We start from the raw sequence: 22912 nt of genomic DNA, 5'->3' as shown, positions 1-22912 counted from the left end.
TTATTGCAGTCACCCCTAAGTTGATAAACTGATTTTTTTTTTTTTACTCTTTGTTCGCTAAGCAAAAATGCACTCTTCATATTTTTCACAACACATAACTGGAGCTAAGTCAAAAGCTGGAGAAGTAGAGGAGGCAAGGCATTATATAATATAGAAAATTGGGATAATAACACACTATTGGACAGACGGTCCTTGAAAGCATTTATAGAGTTGCGTCGCCGTTTCACGAATGGTGGGGGGAAAAGAAATCTTTTTCACAAACTGTGAAGGTGTTTGAGGTGAAGTCGATCTTTACCAACCACATCCATCCATCCATCCATCAATATGCTTGATAGTCTCTTTTCCTACTGCACATACATTTAAGCTGCTGAATGAAGTGTGGGGAAATGTTCTTACATCTCTTGGTCATTAGTAAGACAAGATTTGCGTCATGAACAATTGAAACTATGCCCTTACTCACTTCATTATTGTACCGGCCATCTCTAGACCCCAAAAATATGTCTTTTTATTTAAAATAAGACCATTTCATATTATGAAATACAAAAAGACTAGAGTACAGCCGACACAGCAACTTTAAAACTGATACCGATATTTGGTGATTTAAAAATCGGACATTCTGATAAATTTAGTTAAATTTAGTCTAGTTATTTATTTACTCACTGACACTCTGGCCAATTCCAAACACACGCTGCTGATAGGGAAGTTGCAGAGTGCCCTCTGGTGGACAGACTTTGGAGCATCAACAGTCATAGCACGAGTTGAAGGGTGTTTCTCCTGTCTCTATTTTTACCTATCTTCCTTTATAAATCCATACCGATATATTGGCCTTTAAGTAAGTATTTGTGCAAATATCTGGTGTATCTTTAGGTATCAGTTTACTGACATATACTTGTATCAGTACGTCTCGTGTGTGTTTAACGAAACAAAGTCAAACATTGATCCAAGAATAAATCAGGGAAATTGGGAAAAAGGTATAAAAGACTTGATGTTTGCTGCTGACCTGACCCAAGGGTGAAAGCAGCTTGTTAACCTAGACGTGCGACTGAACTTATCAAAGGCTGCTCAAACTGTTGAGCCAAAAATATCCCGATTCTTACACCATTGTCAAGACTTCACAGAAACACGCACAGTCCTTGTGCCGCATGTGCATATGATGCTGGCTCAGGCTCCGATGAAAGCCACCGCTGGGAGGTTTACAGAGAGGAAGGGGAAAGGGCAAGGGAAGGAGGGTGCGTGGAAAGAGTGAGCGTCTGCACGTGTGGTGAAGGCTGGTCTTGCACTCAAGCCCTCGGGATAGGAACAGTCTTTGCCTAAGGCTAATGCTGGATGTTCAGAGAGGGTGAGAGGATGGTGAGGAAAGAAAACACTCCCTCTCTCTTCTTCTTTCTCAGCAATAGCCACCAAGGAGGAAGTGGTACTGACAGTTGTGCAAGTGGCATGTGCCCTCTCTGCCACGGGCTCAGGCCACACTGAGCAGCAGGGACAGCTAGTTCCCCCGGGCTGGCATTAAGCAAGCAGGACCCGTTTCAGGCAGTGGCCACAGCCCGTGGCATCAAAACCAGGATAAAGAAAGGAAAATTACTTTGAGGGAAAGAAGAGAGGCAGACAGGAAAAAAATAGATGTGAAGAGCTGGAGGGTTAGAGAGGAGGAAAAAAAATACAGTGAAGCAAAGGTGCTGGAGTAGAGAGCAGATAGTATAAAGGAGTGATTTAGTCATTTAGCTGATGCTCCTCTTTCCAGAGCAGTTTTCAAAGAAAGAGCACATGGAGATTGGTGGACACATCGACTGCTTACACGTTTCATACCCATGAACTTTGTTTCCTTTTAACGAACCAGAGGCAGATTTCATGGACACTGCACACTCTGATGTGTACTCCTGTTCTTTTATCTCTTCATCCCTTTATCCTACTCCTCCAGTTGTTTTACTGAATCCTGAGAGACTTAACTGGCCAGCCTTTTAGTTCACTCAGCTGGAGATCCATCCTTCCCTGCTGCATCTACAGCTCGCTTTCTTAGAAGCCTTTCAGCTTCAGATACTTGTTGTCCTGCTGGGATCCCCCCCCTCCTCCTCAAACAAGGGGCAGCTGCTACTGTCTAGAAGCAGAAGATGCTAAAGAAGCAGATACTGAGGCAGAAATATGTGCAAAAAAAAAGTGGAATTTATTTATTAAGTCTTAATGAAAGAAAACAAAAAAATGTAATTGACTGGGAATCTGACCAAATACAAAGGAACTAAAATAAAACTAGATAAAATACCACCTCCTCTCTCCTCTGCTACTCTATCCCATGCACCTGCATGGACCGTACCATTTACACAGGTAAGGAAGGGGTGGTCAACATGAACATCTAGCCAGGCTCAACATGTTCAACCGATTTATATCTATCGCTCATGTCCAGTTGTAGCTTGTTTAACCTCTCTGTATTTATGTTCTGCTTGTGTATATATTTATATGCCTATTTAAAATTGCCTATTTAAAAAAACTTTCTTTTTTGTATCGAGAGAGCAAAATGAACCAGAGTGAAATCCCTTGCTTGTGTGCACAAACTTGTTAAAATAAAGATGATTTTGATTGTGTGAATGTAAATGGGAATGGTTGTCCGTCTCTGTGTCAGGCCTGTGTCAGGCTGGCAACCTGTCCCTGAACCTGCCTCTTGCCCTATGGCAGCTGGGATAGGCTGCAGCCCTCCCTCAGCGACCCTGATAAGGCTAAGCAGGACAGAATGGATAGACGGATGTATCAGCAGAACAGAGGCTGATTTTACAAAGAATAATAGAACTATACTATGGGAAAAATATGAAGACATTAAACACATTGAAAGCAACACAGCTGCTGCAGATCAAATCAGTGGAGTGAGTGTGCTTGAGAAGAAAAGCACTGTAGAGTAATATACTATCAAAAGTGTGTGCTTTAGTCAGTAAGACTGGAAAAGATCTTCTATATTTATCAAGTTTAGCGTATTTAAAGCCAGAAAAGAAAGCCCAAATGCCGACTGTGTGAGATGACAGACTTATCAATATCAAAGCTCTATCACTAAGACATGGGAGAATCTGGTGGATTATAATCAAGTATTTGATTACATTAATGTTTAAAAGCCAGCTTTATTTTTTATTCCTTCAGTTGCAGCCTTGGTGAATTTTAACAGTTGGAAACTAAAGATTAAATACAAAACAGAATTAAATCTTTAATCTATGTCCAAATTTGATAAAAGGTCAGCAGGTCCAGTGTAGACGTCCTGTTTAAGGATAATATAATAATGTTGATAGAACAATAAATCTTTTGTAAATTTTTTTTTGCTGCCAACAGAAAAAAAACAAGGAATAAAGTTGCCTTTTACATATCTTTATTTATTTTGGAAACCACCCTGTTTGCTCACTGCTCAGAACTGAACCATGCAGGCCTGTGTTTTCACTACTACTACTAACTACCACCTTATTCCATTTTGTGTGCACTTTTATTCTTAAACTGAAAAACAATGTAAAGGTGAAGAAAGGTCTTTGCTGTACCTTTGCGTCCTCTTTAACAAGCCATGCCTGACTTTCCTTTTATCCCGACAGCTGATAAGACATGCTCAGGCAGTGCATTCATCTTACAGGCTAACACACCACCACACACTTGACCTTTGGGTGGTGCATGTGCAAAAGGGCGGGTGCTGCTCAGTGCTCATAAAGCCACATTGCCATCATTGATAAACCTCCCAAATCTCAGCCTGAGGAAGATTCACTGTGATCATACTTAATAAATGCAAATAGTTGACATTGAGCTGGACACTATCCATAACCACTGCTGACATTTCTGCACTCTTCTATGAATGGTGGGGTTTTATTTTATGGTTTATGTATGATCTGTAGCACTTGTTGCTAGTGTGTGATATTGATCCTGAAAGTGGAGATGCTCCTGGAGATGCTCCTGCTGTTAAAGTTTGTGCAAATGGCAACTGCCATGAAAGTGAGAGCAGAGCCACATTTCTGAGGTTAAGATGCAGCTGTGTTTCGAGCTGAATGGTATCATTACCATCCTGACATGCTGATGTTTAGCAGCCAGTGCTTAATATTTATACATAAACTTTATGGTAATGCCAAAGTCTTTGTAAAGTACAATACAAATGAAACTTTTGATCTTAAGATTTCACGAAATGAAATAAGGAAGTAACCCAAGTTATTACAATTCATCTTGTGGGTACTCTAAATGTGTGAATCAAATGTCAAGACAATCGATTGAACAGTGTTTGAGCCAATTCACACGAATCTACAAATGTCAACCTCATGGTGGAACCAGAGGAAAGGTCAGGGGTTCACCAATGCCAGCAGGAAACTTACATTTCCGTCTGTTAATATGATATATTTTAGTGTGGATCAAGTAACTGGACTGACAGGGACAACTAAGGTCTTGCCAAAAAAACAAGATCTTCCATAATAAAAGCTGAAGAAGAAACTTATTACTTGGTTTTAAAAAAGCCTCAGCTATGTGCACACACTGCAATATCCACACTCCATAGTCTTTCAATAGCTTGTCCAAATGTGTTTTCAGGCATTTTTCAGGGCCTTCAGCCTACTCTGTGAAAAGCTCTAAAACAAGCCAGCCCTGAAAAGTGAAGGTGAATGGTGGGAGGAGATGTGAGCCTTCGAGTGAAGCACTACCCAGCCTTCAGGCTCAGCTGTATTTGCTTTTTTCTGCATAAGTTTCTTCAAGTATTTATTATATACTATTATACCAAATATTATGAGTATTATTTTAAATATTATTTTTATTATTAAGTATTATTATTATTTATAATTATTGAGTTTGAGGCTTTTTACAGTACCTCATGATTTACAGATTGAAGGTGTGAGGAACCAGATGCAGAGATGCAGAAAACAAGTGAGCTATTTATTAAGGCTGATTAAATTTCAAAAGAAACAAAAAACTTAACAAGGAATAAGGAATACGGGGAACACACAAACAGGAACAAGCAGGAAACATACAAGTTGACTAGACAGAATAACAACAAAGAACAAAAGTAAACTGAGGGTTTAAATATAAAGAAAAAGGAAACGTGTGGGGAACCAAACACAGCTGAAACTAATCAAGGATCACAAGACAAGGGAAGTAAAACAGGAACAAGACACAGAAGATAACAGCTACCAAAATAAAACAGGAAGCAATAAGGTGAAGGTTAACACAGAGTCTAATAAGTCTAATTAAAACTCAAACCACAAACAGAAACTAGATTGCAAAAGGTAGCAAAAAAAGAGTAAAGACTAAACTGAGAAAATAATCATAAAGAAATCAACCAGGAACTATCTGCTACACAAACACAGTGAATCCAAATATAACACAAAAATTTAAAACTCCAGCAAAAAAACCAAAACATGTTGTCCCTGACAGCAGCATTTTTAATGAATAAAAATAGAGAATAAATACAGAAAAAAATAAACAGGAAGGTCAGTGAGAACTCACTCTAACTCGTGTCCAGTCTACACTGTACGAATCGACCCCTCCAGCTACTGTATGTTTATTGGACAGCACTGTTGGAGTTTCCTCCGCAGCTGAAAAGTAAACTACAACACACATAAAATGTAAAATACATCCATAGTAATACTTATAGATCCTTCTCAGGGAAATCGCAGCGGGACTATCTTATCTAAAGGATAAAATCCTACCTCAAGTTTATATTATTTCTAAAGGCATTAAACATTAAACACTTAGCCAATCAGTTTTACTTCATTCAACTCACTCCCTGTTCTGATGTTGCAGTGTGATGTAAGGATGCACAAACTCCATTTTGTCACTGCATTGGCAAAAAGACAGAAAGTCTAATTTGGGATTGTGTTTCTGGTCATCTGATGAATATACAGTCAATATTTTGTGTCCTTATAAAGAGACATTTCACCCCATAATCAAATTACCATATTTTTCATCTGGTCTGTAGTGCTCTTTATCGATCTACTGTAGACTGTTCCTGGTGTGACTTGCCAAGTTTTGTAGATAGTGGCTGTAGAGATGTCTTCTCTTTAGTATAATGGAACCTGATGGCACTGGCCTTGTGCTGGTCAAAGTGCCCCAAATATACATTAGGAAAACTCAGCAGCTATGCCTCGTTCCAGAAATCATGACCCAGTAATTCAACTACGAAAACCTTGGTGTGTTTCATAGTTTTTCACTCTATTCTCCCAACCAAAAGAAGTATACACATAGCTAATACTGCCGGTTAAGTGAGGAGGGGCTTATATCAAGAGGCTAAAAAGTTATTGGACAAACTAACACAATTTTAAATTTCAGGATTCATTTTAATACTTGGATGAAACTCATTTGTAGTCGATGACTGCCTAAAGTCCATGGACCCTTGAGATGCTCCATCGCCTTGCTGCAAACAATCTGCGGACTTTGACAATCTTTAACATGAAATAAACCCACCTAAACCTACCAGTTTATCAGTCAACTGCTAAATCCCCTTTAAAATAGGGGACTCTGTGTGAAAATGTCTGCAATTCCTGCACAGTTGATTACACCTTTGTGTAAAACTCCTTGAATTAAAGCTGAAAGTCTGCAATTCACTCACATCTTGTGATTATTTGATTTAAAATTCTCTGTCTTGCTCAGAAACAACTGTCATCATACTGTCATACACGTCATAAGAAACTGCTCACAAGTTTAGATTATTTAGAGCAATCTGGTCAGGATTTATGGAAAGACACTGCTGCTCATTTTGTGTCTGCATGCATCGTCTTCGCTCTTTTTCTTTGACTCTTTGAGCTGATAGGCATTTAATGCCATTATATTTGTGACAATGCAGACATTTATAGAGTGAATATCTCCAAAACGGAGCAACTCACCTTATAGCAAATAGCATTATGGGTCAGAGAAACAAAATCTTAATTGAATTTTTGGGTGAACTACCCCTTTAACACCCTCTTTGGTCTCCATAAACTCCCAAGAAAAATCAGTGGGGCTTTAACTGCTATAAGTTCTACATTATTCACCACATCTACTTCAGCTTTCTGAACTTATTACAGACCTGAGTCTGCTGAATTGGCAGCAGCTGTCTACAGTTTTATCTGGATGAGTGCATCCATATGGTTCACAACATGTTTGGTCTAAGAAGTTAAAGCAATATCCTAAAAGAGGCTACAGGTTGTAAAGTAGAGCCAAGCCAACACTGGTATCTTGGGGCAAGTGCAGATGCCAGCTCTGATATAGATTTCTTTGTCAGTAATAAATTCAGACTGATATATCAGCCAGTATTCTTTGTGTACAAACACTGTATTTCACTAACAAGTAAGCATCTTAATATGAGGATTCCTTGTATTTGGCATGCCTTAAGTAAAGCAAATATTATTATTTTGCATTTTTTATTCTGGTTTGGTGGAAAATGTTGCTGTCGAGCTGGCGACTTAAGTATTTTAGTGTAAGAGCAAGTGTGAACTGAGTTAAATTTGGAGTGCAGAATTCAGTGTCTGAAAGTTTTCTTTTCTTAACTGGCAGTTTAATGATATATGCACAGCACTTCACTTCACATTTCATAGCAGCCAAAATAGCTCAGCTGGAGTGCAGAAAATATTTCCAGAAAAATCTGCAGCATCCAATCGTAAGGTTGAGCTATCTTCTGGTAAAAAGTCAGTACTTTAACTTTTGGTGCATAATTATAGACCTATACACACAACCGTTCAGTGAAGCACACATTGATCTCTTTTATCACATCCAGCCAGATGCTGACAAACAGCTGTAATCTTCTAATACTGTGTTGGCTGACACAGTCCATCCTCAAAAACCACTATTCTCAACTGCTCTATTTTCAGTTTTCTTATAATGCTATTACTCCGAGAGGACAAAGATAAGCTTCACATTGTGAGCGTGACAGCGGGACACAGAGAAAGACAGAGAGGAAAAACAAAAGAAGAAGAAGAGGAGGAGATGCAATAGAGATGAAGGTGGCATCGTGTCTGTGGAGGAACGTCCTGCTGTGAGTATGCAACCCCGTGTGTTTATAATTATACTGTGCATTTGTGCCCACTTCTCTGAATGCAAATGCATCTGCTTATGGGACTGCAATATATTTTCTTTTGGAGTTAATCTGCCATCTCATATGTTCATTTCAGCTGTTAAGAAACAAGAAACTGACATTTTGGGTTTGTTTGTGTGACTGATGGAGCTAATCTGTGCTAAGAGAGAAGATGTCAGGGAGAGATAGAGGTCCTGTGTTTAGTTAGCTTCATTATTTCTATGGTATATCATTATGCATTGCGTTTAGCTGTTATGATTCTTTACCAACCACAGACAGATGAGGGTTCATTGCTGTAGCTGTCATTTGTTAATAGTCTGATCATCACTTCACCGGGTAATCAAACAAAGTTCAGTGCAAACAACCTCCCGAGCAGACGATAAATTCAGCTAATAGTCCCGTCTTAAGTCATCTTTCTGTCGAGCTGTCAAACGAATATTCTTCTCCCAGATTTGATTTCAGCCAACATCCACAGAAATGTCATTAGTGAACTTCAGCTAGTCATTAAAAGCTGACTGAAGTGCTTCAAAAGGTTAATTTATTTGCTAATCAGACTCCCTCTCCTGAATAATTATAATAAATCACCTCTTCCATGAAGAACTTCAACGTCACTTGCATTCGAGATACTTGACTGTGCCGCTACCGTCTCCAGTAGTGGCATAAATAATACATATTCAACACATAAAAGAGCGTATCCGTGTGCGGACGCGGACGTGAATGTGCGGTGCAGTTTGAGTGTAAACCTGACAGATGGAAGACTCTGTCCTCTACTCATGAATAAAAATAATTTAGTCTAGTTTGGGTTTTATAAATTGCCTTCCTTTGCAGAAAAGTTCCATTATCAAGGATAACCACACATTTTAATGGTGAGAAAATGACAGGCAGAGCTCAACCGTCCACACATACCTGTTGTAAATGTCGTCGTCTTCTCCTCCCCAGCCCCAGTACTCGTTCGGGAAGCCGTTGATCTTCAGGAACTGTTTTTTACTGAGACCCGAAACACCTCCAAAGTAACCTGCGTAGGGCAGCCTGCACGACGAGAGAAAGGGAGGAGATGGCACAGATGAGACAAGAATATACTTTTACATTTTAGAGGCTGCACATGCATATTTGAAATGCATATATTACGTCGATTAAATTACATAAACAAACAAGAGCTGTCAGAAAGACTGGCGGTGGCTAAATGTTACATTCAGCTTCAAAGGGCTGTATTTTGACAAAGTTCACTGCGCCGCTTTATGGCACGAAGATCGTTTGTGAGAGAAAAAAAAAAGTCTAATAAGAGCTCAAGATCAGCTTTGTGTACGTGCATGTTCTCAGTGCTGTTAATTTCAGTTAGTTGACAGCGAGTCCTGGGCGGCATCAATACATGATAATGTGATGCATTAAGAGGAGTTTTCAAACGCTGCTTAAGAGACACGCAATTTACATTTGAATAAAATCTTTTCAGTTTGTTTCAGGCTATGAGATCTTTTCTTACCGTGTCTTGTCTTAGATGGTCTCTAAGTGGATAATTTAATGGGAGTCTTTTTACAGTAAGTGGATAATCCACATCCGTATATAATCCACTCAGGCGACATGAAATGACCGAGTGTAAAGACGGGTGAGAATATATTTGTAAATAAAGACCTCTGCAGCTTCTTTAATGGTGATTCTAGCTATAATGCTAGTTATAGCTTTAGAGCCACCGGTCACTTTATTAGGTACACCTGTGCAGGTGTACATGAGAGCAACTCAAATGCATTTAAATATATAGAGATGGTCAAGACAACCTGCTGAAGTTCTGAGAATGGGGGAAGAAAGGTAATTTAAGTGACTTAGAACGTGGCGTGCTGGTTGGTGGTAGACAGGCTGCTCTGAGTATTTCAGAAACTGCTGATCTACTGGGATTTTCCCACACAACCATCTCTAGTGTTAGCAGACAATGGTTAGAAAAAGAGAAATGTCCAGTAAGCAGCAGGTCTCTGGGTGAAAAAGCCTTTTTGATTTCAGAGGAGCATGGCCTGATTGTTTTGAGCAGATTGACTCAACGTATGCAGAAGACTGAAGTCTGAATGCACAGCATGTAGAAACTTGAAGCAGATGTGCTACAGCAGCAAGAGACTGGGTCTCACCAAAATTGGACAAAAGAGGATCTCATGAGGCTCAGTTTCTGCTGCTACATTCACATGGTGGAGTCAGAGTTAGGTATAAAACACGTAAAACTATAGAGCCATCCTGAATTGTATCAATGGTTCAACCTGGTGCTGGTAGTGATGGCGGTGTTGTAATGGTGTGGAGATATTTTCTTGGCACATTTTGGATTCCTAAAGGATTATGTATTAAATATACCAGCTGAGCATCAACACGGCCTACCTGAGTGTTGTTGCTGGCAATTTTCATCCCTTTATGACCACAGTGTACCCATCTTCTGATGTCTGCTTCTGCCAATATAGCATGCGTTGGCCATAAAGTTCAAATCATCTCAATTATCCCTCGAATTCATGCCTCGAAGAATTTAAGTCTAGGAAGTTGTAGCTAATAAAGTAGTCAGTGTTTGTATGTTTGTTTGTACATATATATATAGGTGTGTGTGTGTGTGTGTTTGTGTGTCCATGTAGACAGTTGATAGGGGAGCCAAGCAGAGTTTTATTTTTCCTCAAAAGACACGAGAATAGTCCAACGGACATCGGTTGGAAATGTCATGACAGGTGCCTGGAGTCTAACCAAAGGGCAGTGTGTGTGTGTGTCTGTGTGTGTGTGTGTGTGTGTGTGGATTCTACAGTGTTGTAAAAGTTATGACAGCTCCCTGTTGAAAGATGACAAGTGAAAACTAATGAGACCGTATGTTTCAACACAAGTTTTCCCAGCAACAATATGGTCAGGTGTGTGTCTGCTTAAAAAGGACACATGCTGAGGGAGAAGAAAAAGAAAAGCAAAACATTCAGAGTGAGCGAGAGCCGAACTGCATGTTTTTTCGGGAGGAGTGAAGTTTTTATTAAATCTTCCTACAAAGACAACAAAACTCTGGGGACAGTTCTGCCAATTCTTTTTTAAATTACACTGAACTGACAACTTCACACGATACCATCAGCAGACTCCAGTCGGTATGGCTTCCCTGCTTCCATCATAATCACTCATCTTATTTCCAGTCCATACGCTCCCCTTCCTCTTCCATACCTCACCCTGCAGTGGCTCTCATCACTTCTGCTTTGGAATCTCCTATTTTGATCTTTACACATAATCGCAAAGATTCTTGCCAGCACAGCATTTTCTGTTCAGCTCCTCACTGACCGTGGCGACAAAGGTACCACTTTGGCGTATGCTGACACCCATAAATGGTAGCAGCTGTCGCCCCAGTAGAAAAGCACCAGCTGATCGTGTCGGGCCCGGTCGGTCGCACAGTGCTGCTGGTTGTGTTAGCATTAGCAAGCCTAATGAGTGCCGACGGGAAAATGACATTGTAAATGAACGAGATTAATTCCTCTTCAGTGGCAGTAAACACAACACGTCTGCGTAGCAATAACTCTGGGGCTGCGACATGAAAACATGCAGAAACACACATCAGTAATCAGAGCTCACAGTCACAGCAATTCTCTCAAAAGGCCATAAATTGTGTTTCTAATTACTTCTAAAAACTCCAGACTCCTTGTCTGACCTGAGCTTCTTCTGGCTCTGATCCGCAGCACTAGGGCTCTCTACATTACACTGAGAGGCAGTCAGTCAGTCTCCTGAATCCTTACACAACATATCCATGAAGCCAAGTTCATTATAAACTAGTCTTTTAATACTCTGGGAGAAGTGGTTTAAGCAAAGTTCAAAATGAAAAATTGTAGATTAAAGTTTCTGAAAGTTTTCTCATCACGCAAAAATCCATTCATACATTTTCTTAACCACTTCAGGTTAAAAGGGTGCAAAAGCCTATTTCAACTCTCATAGGATAAAAGATGGGGTACACACTGGACAGTCTACCGTTTCAGGCTAACACAGACAGAAAGACAACAGTTCATGCTCATATTCACATATTCTACAGCCAATTTAGAGCCACCAATTAACTGAGCATGCATGTCTTTACACTGTGGGAGGAGTAATCCCACACAAAACATGCAACTCCGTACAGAAGGGGTCAACCGTCCAATGAATTCAAACCCAGGATCCCCTTGTTGTGCTGTGTACCACTGTGCATCCGAGTTCATTATTCAGTAATTACTAATTAATGTTAGGGAGAAATATTTGAGTTGTAAAACTAATGTTCAAATAGCTTGAATGTGTGAAGTTGTCATGAAATAAGTGTGCTAATAAGCCTTCAGGATTAGATCAGTGCATTTAAATAAACAAGCATAACTGTAGTTTCTTTAAATATACTGTAGCACACTCATAATGTTCCCATCCACAAAAGGTTTGTAAGGTTTTCCATATTTCTGCATAAATATGAACTAAAACGTCATCCAATGAGGTGAACCCAAGAAGAACTAAAATTTAAATAAATAAATATTTTCTTGGATGAAGTCAATAAAGACCCAATATTGCTCATCTATGAGTGGGGGAAACTATGTAAACTTTGGAATCGGTATTAATTTGGAAACAAAAACAGTGTTTTCATCTATGGACAGGCAATCAGATGTGTGTGAAATACAGATCTATTATGACACCTGAGCCTGAATGGTGCAAATGAGGCCACCTAAAAAGAGTTGTTAATGCTCAGGAACCTGGGAAAGTTTACAAAACCATCTAAAAGGAGTTTGGAATCCACCGATCTACAATCAGACAAACTTTTTGCAAATGAATGAATCTGAAAAACCCGACACAGCGACACAGGAGGGTCAACCAACAAAGACCCCACAGGCAAGGTGTATAATAATAATCTGCAATGTCACTAAGGAACCCAGGGTAATTTCTAAGTAATTAAAGGGCTGTCTTACAATTCATGAGTCCACCAGCTTAAAATATGAAGAGCTAAACGAGAAAGCCACTGCTCATCAAAGGGAAATTAATTAGAAATTAATTTGGAATTATAACAGCAATTAATTTCAAGAGATAGTGAAGTGACATCCCACACTTCATGTGAGGAAACGGCACCTGTGTCATGGTCCTGGGTTTTACACCAAGGAATTTTGAGTTTTTGCACCATCGAGAGCATCCTGACCAACTGTATAACAGTCTGGTACGGGAACTGCTCTGCCTCGGACCGGAAGGTGTTGCAGAGGGTCGTGAAAACTGCCCAGCACATCGCCGGAGCACCACTTCCTGCCATAAAGGAAGCGGTGTCTGAAAAGGGCTGGGAAAATCATCAAAGACCCCAGTCACCCATCACATGGACTCTTCACCCTCCTGCCCTCTGGGAGGCGCTACAGGAGCCTCCGGACTAAGACCACCAGGTACCGGAACAGCTTCTTCCCCACAGCTGTCAGACTCCTGAACTCTGCCTCCTGACATCTGACCCACGTTAAACTCATGGACTGAACATACACACACCCACAACCACCTACACACACACACACACACACAATGGACAACTGTACCCTCAAACACATAATAATAACATGGACTGAACCACCACTCACAACCACTAGCACTTTATATAGCCTCTGTAGAAATTATCCACATATCTCACTTATCTTAACTGCACTACTGTATAGTTCTGTGTAAATAATCATTCTGTACATACAATAATTTTTAATCCTACAACTGTTTATAACTTGCATAGTTCACATTTCTGTATAACTGTATATCTCATATTTCTGTATAGTTTTTTATTTCATATTTATATCCTGTTCATAGCCTGTACATAGCTTGTACTCACTACAGCCTGTACATACTTATAGTTATAGCATATTCATAACATACTTCATACCGTGTACATTATAACATACCATAATAGACCCATTTCTGTAATATACTTACATATCTATATTATTGCTAACATATATTGTAATATATCTATATCATGGCTAAAGCACTTCTGGATGGATGCAAACTGCATTTCGTTGCCCTGTACCTGTGACATGTGCAATGACAATAAAGTTGAATTCTATTCTATTCTATTCTATTCTATTCTATTCTATTCTATTCTATTATCATTAAATATATTCCGTTTGATTCCTTGTAAGCTTATTTCTTATAATGTATCTCTTTGTTTTCCTTAGCATTTACCTCTGCTTAGCTGCCCTTGCTAGTTGTAGTTGAGTTTAGCCGTTCCTCAGGCTTTTATTTTCTTTTATTCATCAGCCTTTATGGTTTCTTATTTCTAGGTATTGATTGTTCCAGTCTTTCCCTGTATTGTGTGCTCTCAGTTCCCATTAGGCTTTGAGTCTTGGTTACAGTCTGTCTTTTATGAGCTCTTGTTCCCTGTCTTGTGTCAAGTTTTCTATATTCTGTGTTTTCAATTATTCCCTTCCTATAAGTAATTTCTCTCTTATATTTAGTTTTACTTCTTTGTCTTGTTTAGAGACAAGAAAGTTTCAGTTTCATTTTCAGCTGTGTCTCATCATCACTGCCTGTGTCCCCTGATTACCTCGTGTCTGTATTTCAGGCCTCAGTTCATGGTTGTGTTGTACTGTGTATTTGTTTTTGTAGTCTGTTCCTGTCTGGCAACCTTAGTTATTCCTTGAATACCTATTGTTCTGTATTTCTTTTGGACTTTGTTTGCGTCTGTTTCTGAATTTACTGTTTTGCATTTAATCAGTTGCAGTTTTGATTCGATATAAAATGCACAGGGTGACATAAAAGTGTTATATATACTTTTAAATTTGTTAAATCAGGTTCTCTTTTTCTACCTAAAGAATTTAGTGAAACTCTGATATGTCAGGTCATGTTATGTAGAAATATGAAAAAGCTTAAAGAACCTCTGAACCTTTTTCTTGGAGCTCCAGCACATAATTTGTGCAATGCTTTTGAAAAAGTCAGAGTTATGAAATGGACTTCAAGGTGACACACTCTGCTCAGAGAGCTGTTTGGTGTTTTGAGGTGCTAAGGTAATGGAGTAGCACTTAATGTGACCTGACTTTCACTGTTAGTGTTTTTACCATTTCCACCATTTATCAGAAACGTCTGCTCCTTTTACATTTTGAAATGACTGAAGTTGCTTTCATAAAACGACAGGGCCAAAATACTAAAAGGTACTCACTTTAAAAATGTGCTCAAAAGTCACTGAAGTCTGCTGCATTTTTTTCTTGCACAGCTTAGAAGTTTATGAACTTTTTAGATGCTTAAATTTGAAGTACTGAACAAATGAGTTGATAGGCTGATTCAGACCACGCTGACCTTGGAATCAGTTTTCTTCAACGATCTCATTTTAACATAAGTAATTAACCACAATCAATTCTCTGACCTTCCAGTCACTCTCACCTCCAGGCTGTCCTTTCACTGTATGCCCTTTTCTTTATTTCAGAGGAGCCAAAAAACCTAATGAAACCATTTTAAGTCTTTACTGATTAATTGCTATTAAGAAATGTAAGCTTCAGCCCTTCTTACCACCTGCATTGTATTTGTTGCCAGATAGCATTAGCTTATTGAGCACTATATCAGGGACCTGCAGGAGCCCCTGAGGGTTTTCAGTAGGATAACTCTTGTGGACTGACAGCTTTTGGATGGTCAGGTCACATCACTGGCCATGTTTAGAGTATTCATCAATACTTCCTGTGCTTTTAGATAATTGAGGGCAGGTGTGGTGTCATTATGCAAAAAGATGCTTAAACAGGACCCAGCCATTCAGGGCTCTGGACCTCTTTGGGTTATCCTGCAATAGAAATTAGAAACGTAGAGCCCAATGAAACACATCGGATAGATTAATCAGTAATTCTAACTGAGCAAGTGACCTGTCCTAGGTTTACCTGCGTTCTGCCTTATGACAGCTGGCTCCAGTCCCCCCAAAACACAAAGGCCCTAGTCACACAGGCCTACAGACTTGTCTGCATCCCTGTTAACCTTTGATAACTATGGTAAATGTATGTTCTCCAACTGGTTAGCAAGTAGTTGCTACAGATTGCTGGCAGTTCTTGGGAGCTGACTGCATTGGTTGCGAGCAGCCTACAATAGCTTCCAGGTTTGCACACTGTTTTAAGTGCCCTTTCTCTCTGTCCCTCTTCCCCCCTGTTTTTCTTTTCCTTCATCTTTCTTTCTCCCTTTCCTATCCCCCAGCCATGTAGGAAGAAGTTTGCATGGAACACACCAACTTATCTGCAAACACTCGTCAGCTATTCTACACATGATAGTGAAACTTGTGCATTGCACTTTTTCAGAGTATTTGCCTTCAAAACAAAACTTACATATTTTGAAATGTGTTAGTTTGAAGTTGAACTGTTTCTTTTTGTCATTTGTGTCTCACAGGTTCTCTACCGCTTGGCAAGCAGTGGGATAATGATTGCAAATACACAGGGTAGGTGACCACAACCATCTGTTAGTGAGCAAAGCAATCGCAAGAAGTTTTCAGCCAACACTACATACCTCGAGCAATGAATTTCACCTACATGTAGGTAGTGCCAACAACCTTCAGCAGCCACTCACCAACCAGTCAAGAAATACACCTTTTTGTCTAGTGACCTGTGGTTGTCTATGGTTTCAGACCAGACCAGTTAAAGACCTCCATAACTGGAGCCTAAGTTGAATAAACTGCTAAGAAAATACATGAACATATTTAGAGCATAAACCTTTACTTAAACATACACCTGACATCATGTGGATTCATTTTTATGTTTCTTTTTTGTGTTGTTACTGATCCCCATTGTTAGGTTTGCTGCTGGGTTTGTGGGATTTTTTGTGTATTTTAGTTTCTAGCCAATCTCTGAGTTGTTTTTCTTTTTATATATATTTGGGTCCTGATATGTTCTGTGCGTTGAATTCTTGTGTTAGTTCATACTTAGTTAGCTGGACTGTTTAAATATTACCTTTTTTCTCTGAAAGGTAGTTGGGATTATTTATATTTTTGGGGGTTATTTAGTTGGTTTCTAGCATTGTGTGTTATTTAACCTCCCCTCTGTTCTTCTGTGTCATTTTTAGTGTCAATTATTTGGAGTTTTGAGTTCTTGGTGAGCTTTAGCTGTTTTCTCGTTGGTTTCAATCTGAGTCTATTGTGTCTCCAATTCCCTGAAAACCCTATGTGTATAAATAGTCATGTCTTTCCTCCAAGTCTTTGCCACAGAGTCCGTTAAACTTCCCATGCGTCCTCACTCTTTGACCTCCTGGGCTTATTTTGAGTTAGCTGCCTCTAATTTTTTATGTTGTTGTCTTGGAGTCTGCATTTGGGTCCTCATCCTACAATACCTGATGATTGTTTTATCTCTGCATTATCATAAAGTTCTATAAGATACCGATTAGATTTTCTACACTGAATGATAATCATTGCTAATTTCCTTATTTTATCTAACAGAAACACCAAAAACCAAAAATATAAATTGTGTGATTAGACAAGCGGAGGCAAAGCAGAAAATCTATACCCCTATAAGTTTGGATTTGAGACTAAATTATTAATTTTTCACTAGGAAAATATTTTTTTAAAATCTAACAATTGTTTAGCGCATACATTTTCTTTACTATGACTCAATTAAAAGTAACGATGGCAAATAAGACAGTAATTCAGTATTTAAACGGTAATAACATGTGATAATAGGCTCATCCAGCTAATTCAGTTTGCACAAAGGCTTCACAGTTACCAAAGGTCTCTTCACTTGCTGTAGTCCAAACTCGTTAGTTACACTCTGAAACGTGCTCTTGTTAGTACGAACTGATCAAACTTGGCAGCAGTGAACTGTGGTGAGTTTCCATACTAATTAAGGCTGCAGACAAGGGATTCAAAGTATAATGAGATTTACTCAAATTAAACACTGTTCTTTCACGATTGTCTGTCAGAACAAAGGCTGTAGGGGATCACTGAAATTCTGTTAGGCAGGAACTAGCAGATTTAAATTCTATGTATTTACGGCGTATAAGAGTGATGTACAACAACAATTGGAGTTGGCAGACATGTATAGAGTCCACCTGAAAAATAAAACCTTCAGTCTTACAATCTTTTAGACCATCATCAGTGTTTATATGTGTGCATGTGTGGGCTGTCAGTGTTTCAGACAAACGAGTGGTGAAACTGGATCTCATTCCATCACCTGAAGCCAAACTTGTCCATGGCGATGGCAAAATGTCTCGGCTGGTCATAGCAGTGGTAGAGGTTGCGGTCGTCCATTGGGATCAGGTCAACGTCACTGAAGATGAAGCAGTCATACTCTGCATCCTTCAAAGCCTCCGTGTAACCAACGTTCAACAACTTAGCACGGTTGAACGTGTCCTCGCCCAACTGTAAGACACACAAAGGAGAATTTGACATTAAGACACAAGCCTAAAAACTTCGAGCACGTAAGGATACAAAGATATGCAATGTCAGGAAAACAGGCAGTGAATTTCTGATCAAATGTACATTATTAAAATGACTGTGTCATAGAAATGAGAAACAAAAAGAAGACCATATATAAAATAAGACATTTTCATTTTTCTTCAGTATTATAAAACAATATTAAAGTGGGAGTAAAGGCCCCTGAAGTTATAAATCTGGTCTTTCACATGTTATACGAATGAAAACAACATCTGAATGTACAACTGCTACAGGCACTTTTATCATAAACAAAGAGAGAATGACTCAGGCTGTAGCAAATGAGGTCAGGCTCAAATCAAAGGTGTTTTTCTTCCATTAATCCACTATGAGCTGATGTGTTTATTGACCCCAAGGAAAGATCATTTGCCTGAACCAGCGAAGCCCATCTGCTTCTGTGATAAAAGATCAACTCCATTTAAATATTTGTATATATTTATTTTTGGGTGAAACTGATTCAAGCTATGTGTGAACGTGTATATGAAGTAATAATGTTTTTACTGTTGATAAATACAACAGTAAAAACACAGTGTGGATTGCGGTGTTGTGAACACAAACTGTAGAAAGTGGAAGACACAGTTCACGACCAAACGCGAGCTTTAATAACTGATCTCCAAAAACAAAGTCCAAAGATGCAAGGAGCAGAAGTAACCCAAAAGTCTGAGACAAAAGGGACTTTACAGAAAAGAATATAAACTGGAACAAGACAGGAAGGAAGACTGCCAAAAACCAGGGCTTTTTATAGTCAAGTGATAGGGGATTTGACACAGAAAGGTAACATGAGACCAGGGAAGACAATGAGACAGGGGAGGAAGTAAAGCTCAAAACAAAACACAAGAGAAAACTGGCAACATATGTATCAAAATCCAATACTTTGCAAAAGTCCTGAGTCATTACATTTCTTTATATTTTGCTTCCCAGGAGCCACATAGTGTCTTTTTAAACTGGTCTTGAGCAATAGTTTTCCAGGTTTTCTGAGGCAATTTTAAAGTTTTTTTTAAAGTTTTTCCTTAGACATCGGTTGCTTTTTCACTCTCATGCATAATTTTGTTCACATTTCTTTAGTTGAATTTATGAAAAAATGCCAAACACAATGGTTTGACAAACATGAAATAATATTTTTGTACCAGAAAGTTTATATTTAACAATTAGCCAAAAACTTGGAATATCTCTGCATGGTGTTCAGTGTGTCCTTCAAACAGTTTGAGGAAACTGGAAGAGGGGAGGACAAAAGACAAAGTGACAGCCCTAGAAGCTATTTACAGGCAACTAATTATCTTAAAGTCATGTCTTTAGGAAATAGAAAAAATCCAGCACAAACCTGACAAAAGACTTCAGAGATAAATCTGACCATTCGGTTGATCAATCTACTTTTTTTGCGCAACTTTTCTTGATTTCTTAACACTTTCTGAAATGTTCTTTTCCTTTCATCAAAACATGTAACGCTTGAGAGCATCGCTAAACATCAATATTTAGTTTCTGCAGTGTTAGTCTGAATTTAATGCTACAAACAGAATGAAGTGATGTGTTCGCTGACCCTAAGAGACCCTGCTGCTGCAGTGAAGTGCATTTATTTTTCAGACATCCATGGCCCAGGTTCAACACTTTGGCTAAGATAAATTCTTACCCAGCAGCATACCGGCGTGAGATAGTTGAGGTTAATATATATGACAGTTCAATAGCGTAGAGGGTACTGTATATCTCTCTCTGCAGAACCCTTCTGCAACAGCTTGGTAAAGTCCAAGCCCTTGTATAGCAGCAGGGAGGTCAGCAAGCAAGAAGAGAAGTTACTGCAACCTGAGACTGTTTGGCACTTTGGCAGTCCATCAACCTCGAGAATGCTTTGGATTTTTTTTTTTTTTTTGCAGCTTTCATGAGAACTACAGTGAAGAAGAAGAGTCAAGGAGTGGAGACAGAAATGTGCCATCAAAAAGGGGAAATAAAAATCCAAACCATTTGTTTTGTCAGTAACTGGTGTACGAGACTGAGTCATAAAGATGGTTCCCCCTCAGGAAACCCTCACCTTACTCTTGGTCTACAACTAGTACATCTATTTTAGAACAAATTGCCTCAAGCTCTTTCTTTCTTAACAGGAGCAAGTACAGCCTTTACTGCAACAATTAAAGCTCTAGTTGGGTCAGCAACTTCATCTGCCATAAGTGCAAAAACCTGATACAGACAGGAAGCAAAAGATCATAATTTCTGAGAGAGACAGAGGGATGAGATCAATTTAACCTTATGCCCTAGAAATTACAACCATATATCAAAAAACTGTTTCCTAATTATGGCTTAGTGACAAATATCACTGCCTGAATTTTGTGGCTCTAAACTGGAGGATTTTCTCTCCTAAGGCTGGTGTTCATTTGGGTTTTTAACTATTATCTGGGCCAACAGATAAGCAATTTGAAGATGCTAAAGAGATGGGCTATGCCTGTAATAGCAATTTTGGCATTAAATAGAAAAAGCAATGACTGTAACAGACACACCTGTAAAATAAGTACCTCGCTTTAGCTAAACACATTACAGCAACAAGTTGATAAAAATAAGTAAATTCTATTTAAACTAAAATATGAGTCTTTTAAAGAAGCCTTATGCAAAGTCTCCAAGATGTTACAAGAATACCAATTTATGTTAATGAGACTTGAGCCAAGTGCAAAGCTTCACATTCATGTCATAAAAAGGCCTTCCAATTTTGGATTAATGCCCAAGTGTACACAAAGTAGCAGAAAAATTAAACTAAAAATGTTACAAATCTGCTGCAGTCACGCAATCCTTGGCCAAAAGAGAAAACCACCCACTTTTGACAGCAAGGTGAATCTTTGAGATGATTAATGCATCTGCTGTCTGTCAAAAACTTCTGATCACTTTTCTCTTTTTTTGTCGTTGTTGTCTTTGCAGGTAGACTCTATGCCGGTGCATTATCTGTTCGAACCGACCGTGAATCAAGTACAAAGCGTAATCCCCGTGGTAAGCTCACTAATACCTGAGATTTGAAAGCATAATCCGTCTGTGCAGGTAACACAAAAAAAATCTATTGTCACAAATCCACCGGGGCTCCAAATATCAGCTAAAATGGGCTTCTGCCTGTTTTTGAACAACAGTGGGTTTATTAGGTCGGAACCATATCGTATGAGGTCAGAAGAGCAAAATACAACCCAGGAACAAACAGGAGACAGATCAGAGGCTGATGATAAAGGGGAAAAGAGTGGAAACAAGAATACAGATGATACTACAACAGCTTGTGTGCTCTGTGTAACTGTTGTGCATTTTTTTAAGTACTGCTTTCACTAATAGTAGGAGAGCTAGCTGAAAAATTACAACCAACTACCCCCTGTATGGACAATAATATTGGGCCACACTAATCCCACTACCACAGGTGTATAAAATGAAGCACCTGGCCACACCGTCTGCCTTAACAAACATTAGTGAAAGAACAGGCCCATCTAAAGAGCTCACTGACTCCCACCATTGTGACAAGTTAGTTTGTGAAATTTCTTTCCACTTGGATTTGTCACAATCAACTCTAAGTGAAATTTTTACAAAGCAGAAGCTTTTAGGAACCACAGCAACTCAACTATGAAGCAGCAGACTGTGTGAAGTTACAGAGCGGGGTCACTGAGTGCCTAACAGTCGCCAACGCTCTGTTGACTCGATAACTGCTGAGTTCCAAACCTACTTTCGCATTAACATCAGCATGAAAACTGTCCACTAGGAACTTCGTGGCATGGGTTTCCAAGGTATGTATATGTGAAATCTGGATATTGCAATGGCACTCTGGCTTGCAACTAATGTGTCCCAATGGTCAAAAGTCCCCAATGGCTCAAAAGCAATTTCTCCCCATAGACCAACATTAGCAGAAGACATTGCAACTCCAAACGATATAATAAAAGTGTGACTCTTTTGTTCATTAATTTTAAAATCACATTCTTTTAGACCTTCCCAGAGGCTAGAAAAGCAATTTTAAAATGTGACGCCATCCCAATTTAAAGTCAACTTTGTAACTGCAAATGTGTAGACACCAGCAGGAAAACAATGTGCGTGTGACGTGAGAAAGAAACCAGAATACTTCTTTCGGTGTCTGATGTCCATTTGTTACAACACTTAATATTATATCAAATATTATTTGTTACACAGTACAAAGACCCTGACCGAGAATCCTAACCATCATGCAAACAATGACGCAATTAAGGACAACCTGACTTTCCAATATTCCGCTGTTTGTTGTCTTAAGTGTCTGCAAATATCTCTGAGAGCTATGTAAGAAAAATGCAGTTCTGCATAAAAAGAGGGCGCTATTTTGTCCCAATTCCTTGTCTCGGCTTTGAGGGGAAACACTTTACTTAGTGCGGTCGCACATGCCTCGAGCCTTTATACTTGGTTGCTGACACAGACACAGACAGCTGGAGACCTGATGGCCGAGTAGTCATTCCTGTCATACTTTTTTGAAATCGCCTTGATGTCGGCTGCCTGGGCGCATGCGTAGCTGGTGCATTGCAATGTAAATTCTCCACTGAGAAGGCGCGCGCACACAGAGTCCACGCTGACCGTCTAAGGGCCAAACCTTTGCCCCTTTAATGATGCTGGGAACTTTTCTG

General features: G+C 39.2%; 1 protein-coding gene and 1 long non-coding RNA gene across 5 annotated transcripts in view; one reads left to right on the top strand and one right to left on the bottom strand.

Moving 5' to 3' along the window:
- b4galt2 (UDP-Gal:betaGlcNAc beta 1,4- galactosyltransferase, polypeptide 2) overlaps positions 1–22912 on the bottom strand; it is a 207468-nt gene that overhangs the window by 30297 nt on the left and 154259 nt on the right. For all 4 annotated transcript variants that reach the window (XM_019348151.2, XM_019348153.2, XM_025900060.1 and 1 more), the window contains 2 exons: positions 18058–18245; positions 8888–9010 (listed from right to left, as the gene is read on the bottom strand). In XM_019348151.2, the coding sequence (XP_019203696.1) occupies positions 8888–9010; positions 18058–18245 (311 nt within the window). The remainder of the gene's footprint in view (positions 1–8887; positions 9011–18057; positions 18246–22912) is intronic.
- On the top strand, positions 6847–21293 carry LOC112842764 (uncharacterized). Its single transcript, XR_003214783.1, has 3 exons — positions 6847–7942; positions 16289–16337; positions 21216–21293. It is a non-coding gene; the product is annotated as an uncharacterized LOC112842764 (long non-coding RNA).

This window comes from Oreochromis niloticus, linkage group LG18 (genome assembly GCF_001858045.2).
Source record: "Oreochromis niloticus isolate F11D_XX linkage group LG18, O_niloticus_UMD_NMBU, whole genome shotgun sequence".
Taxonomy (NCBI): Eukaryota; Metazoa; Chordata; class Actinopteri; order Cichliformes; family Cichlidae; genus Oreochromis; species Oreochromis niloticus.
The sequence above is the reverse complement of the archived record's forward strand: the minus strand, read 5'-3'. Positions and strand labels throughout refer to the sequence as shown.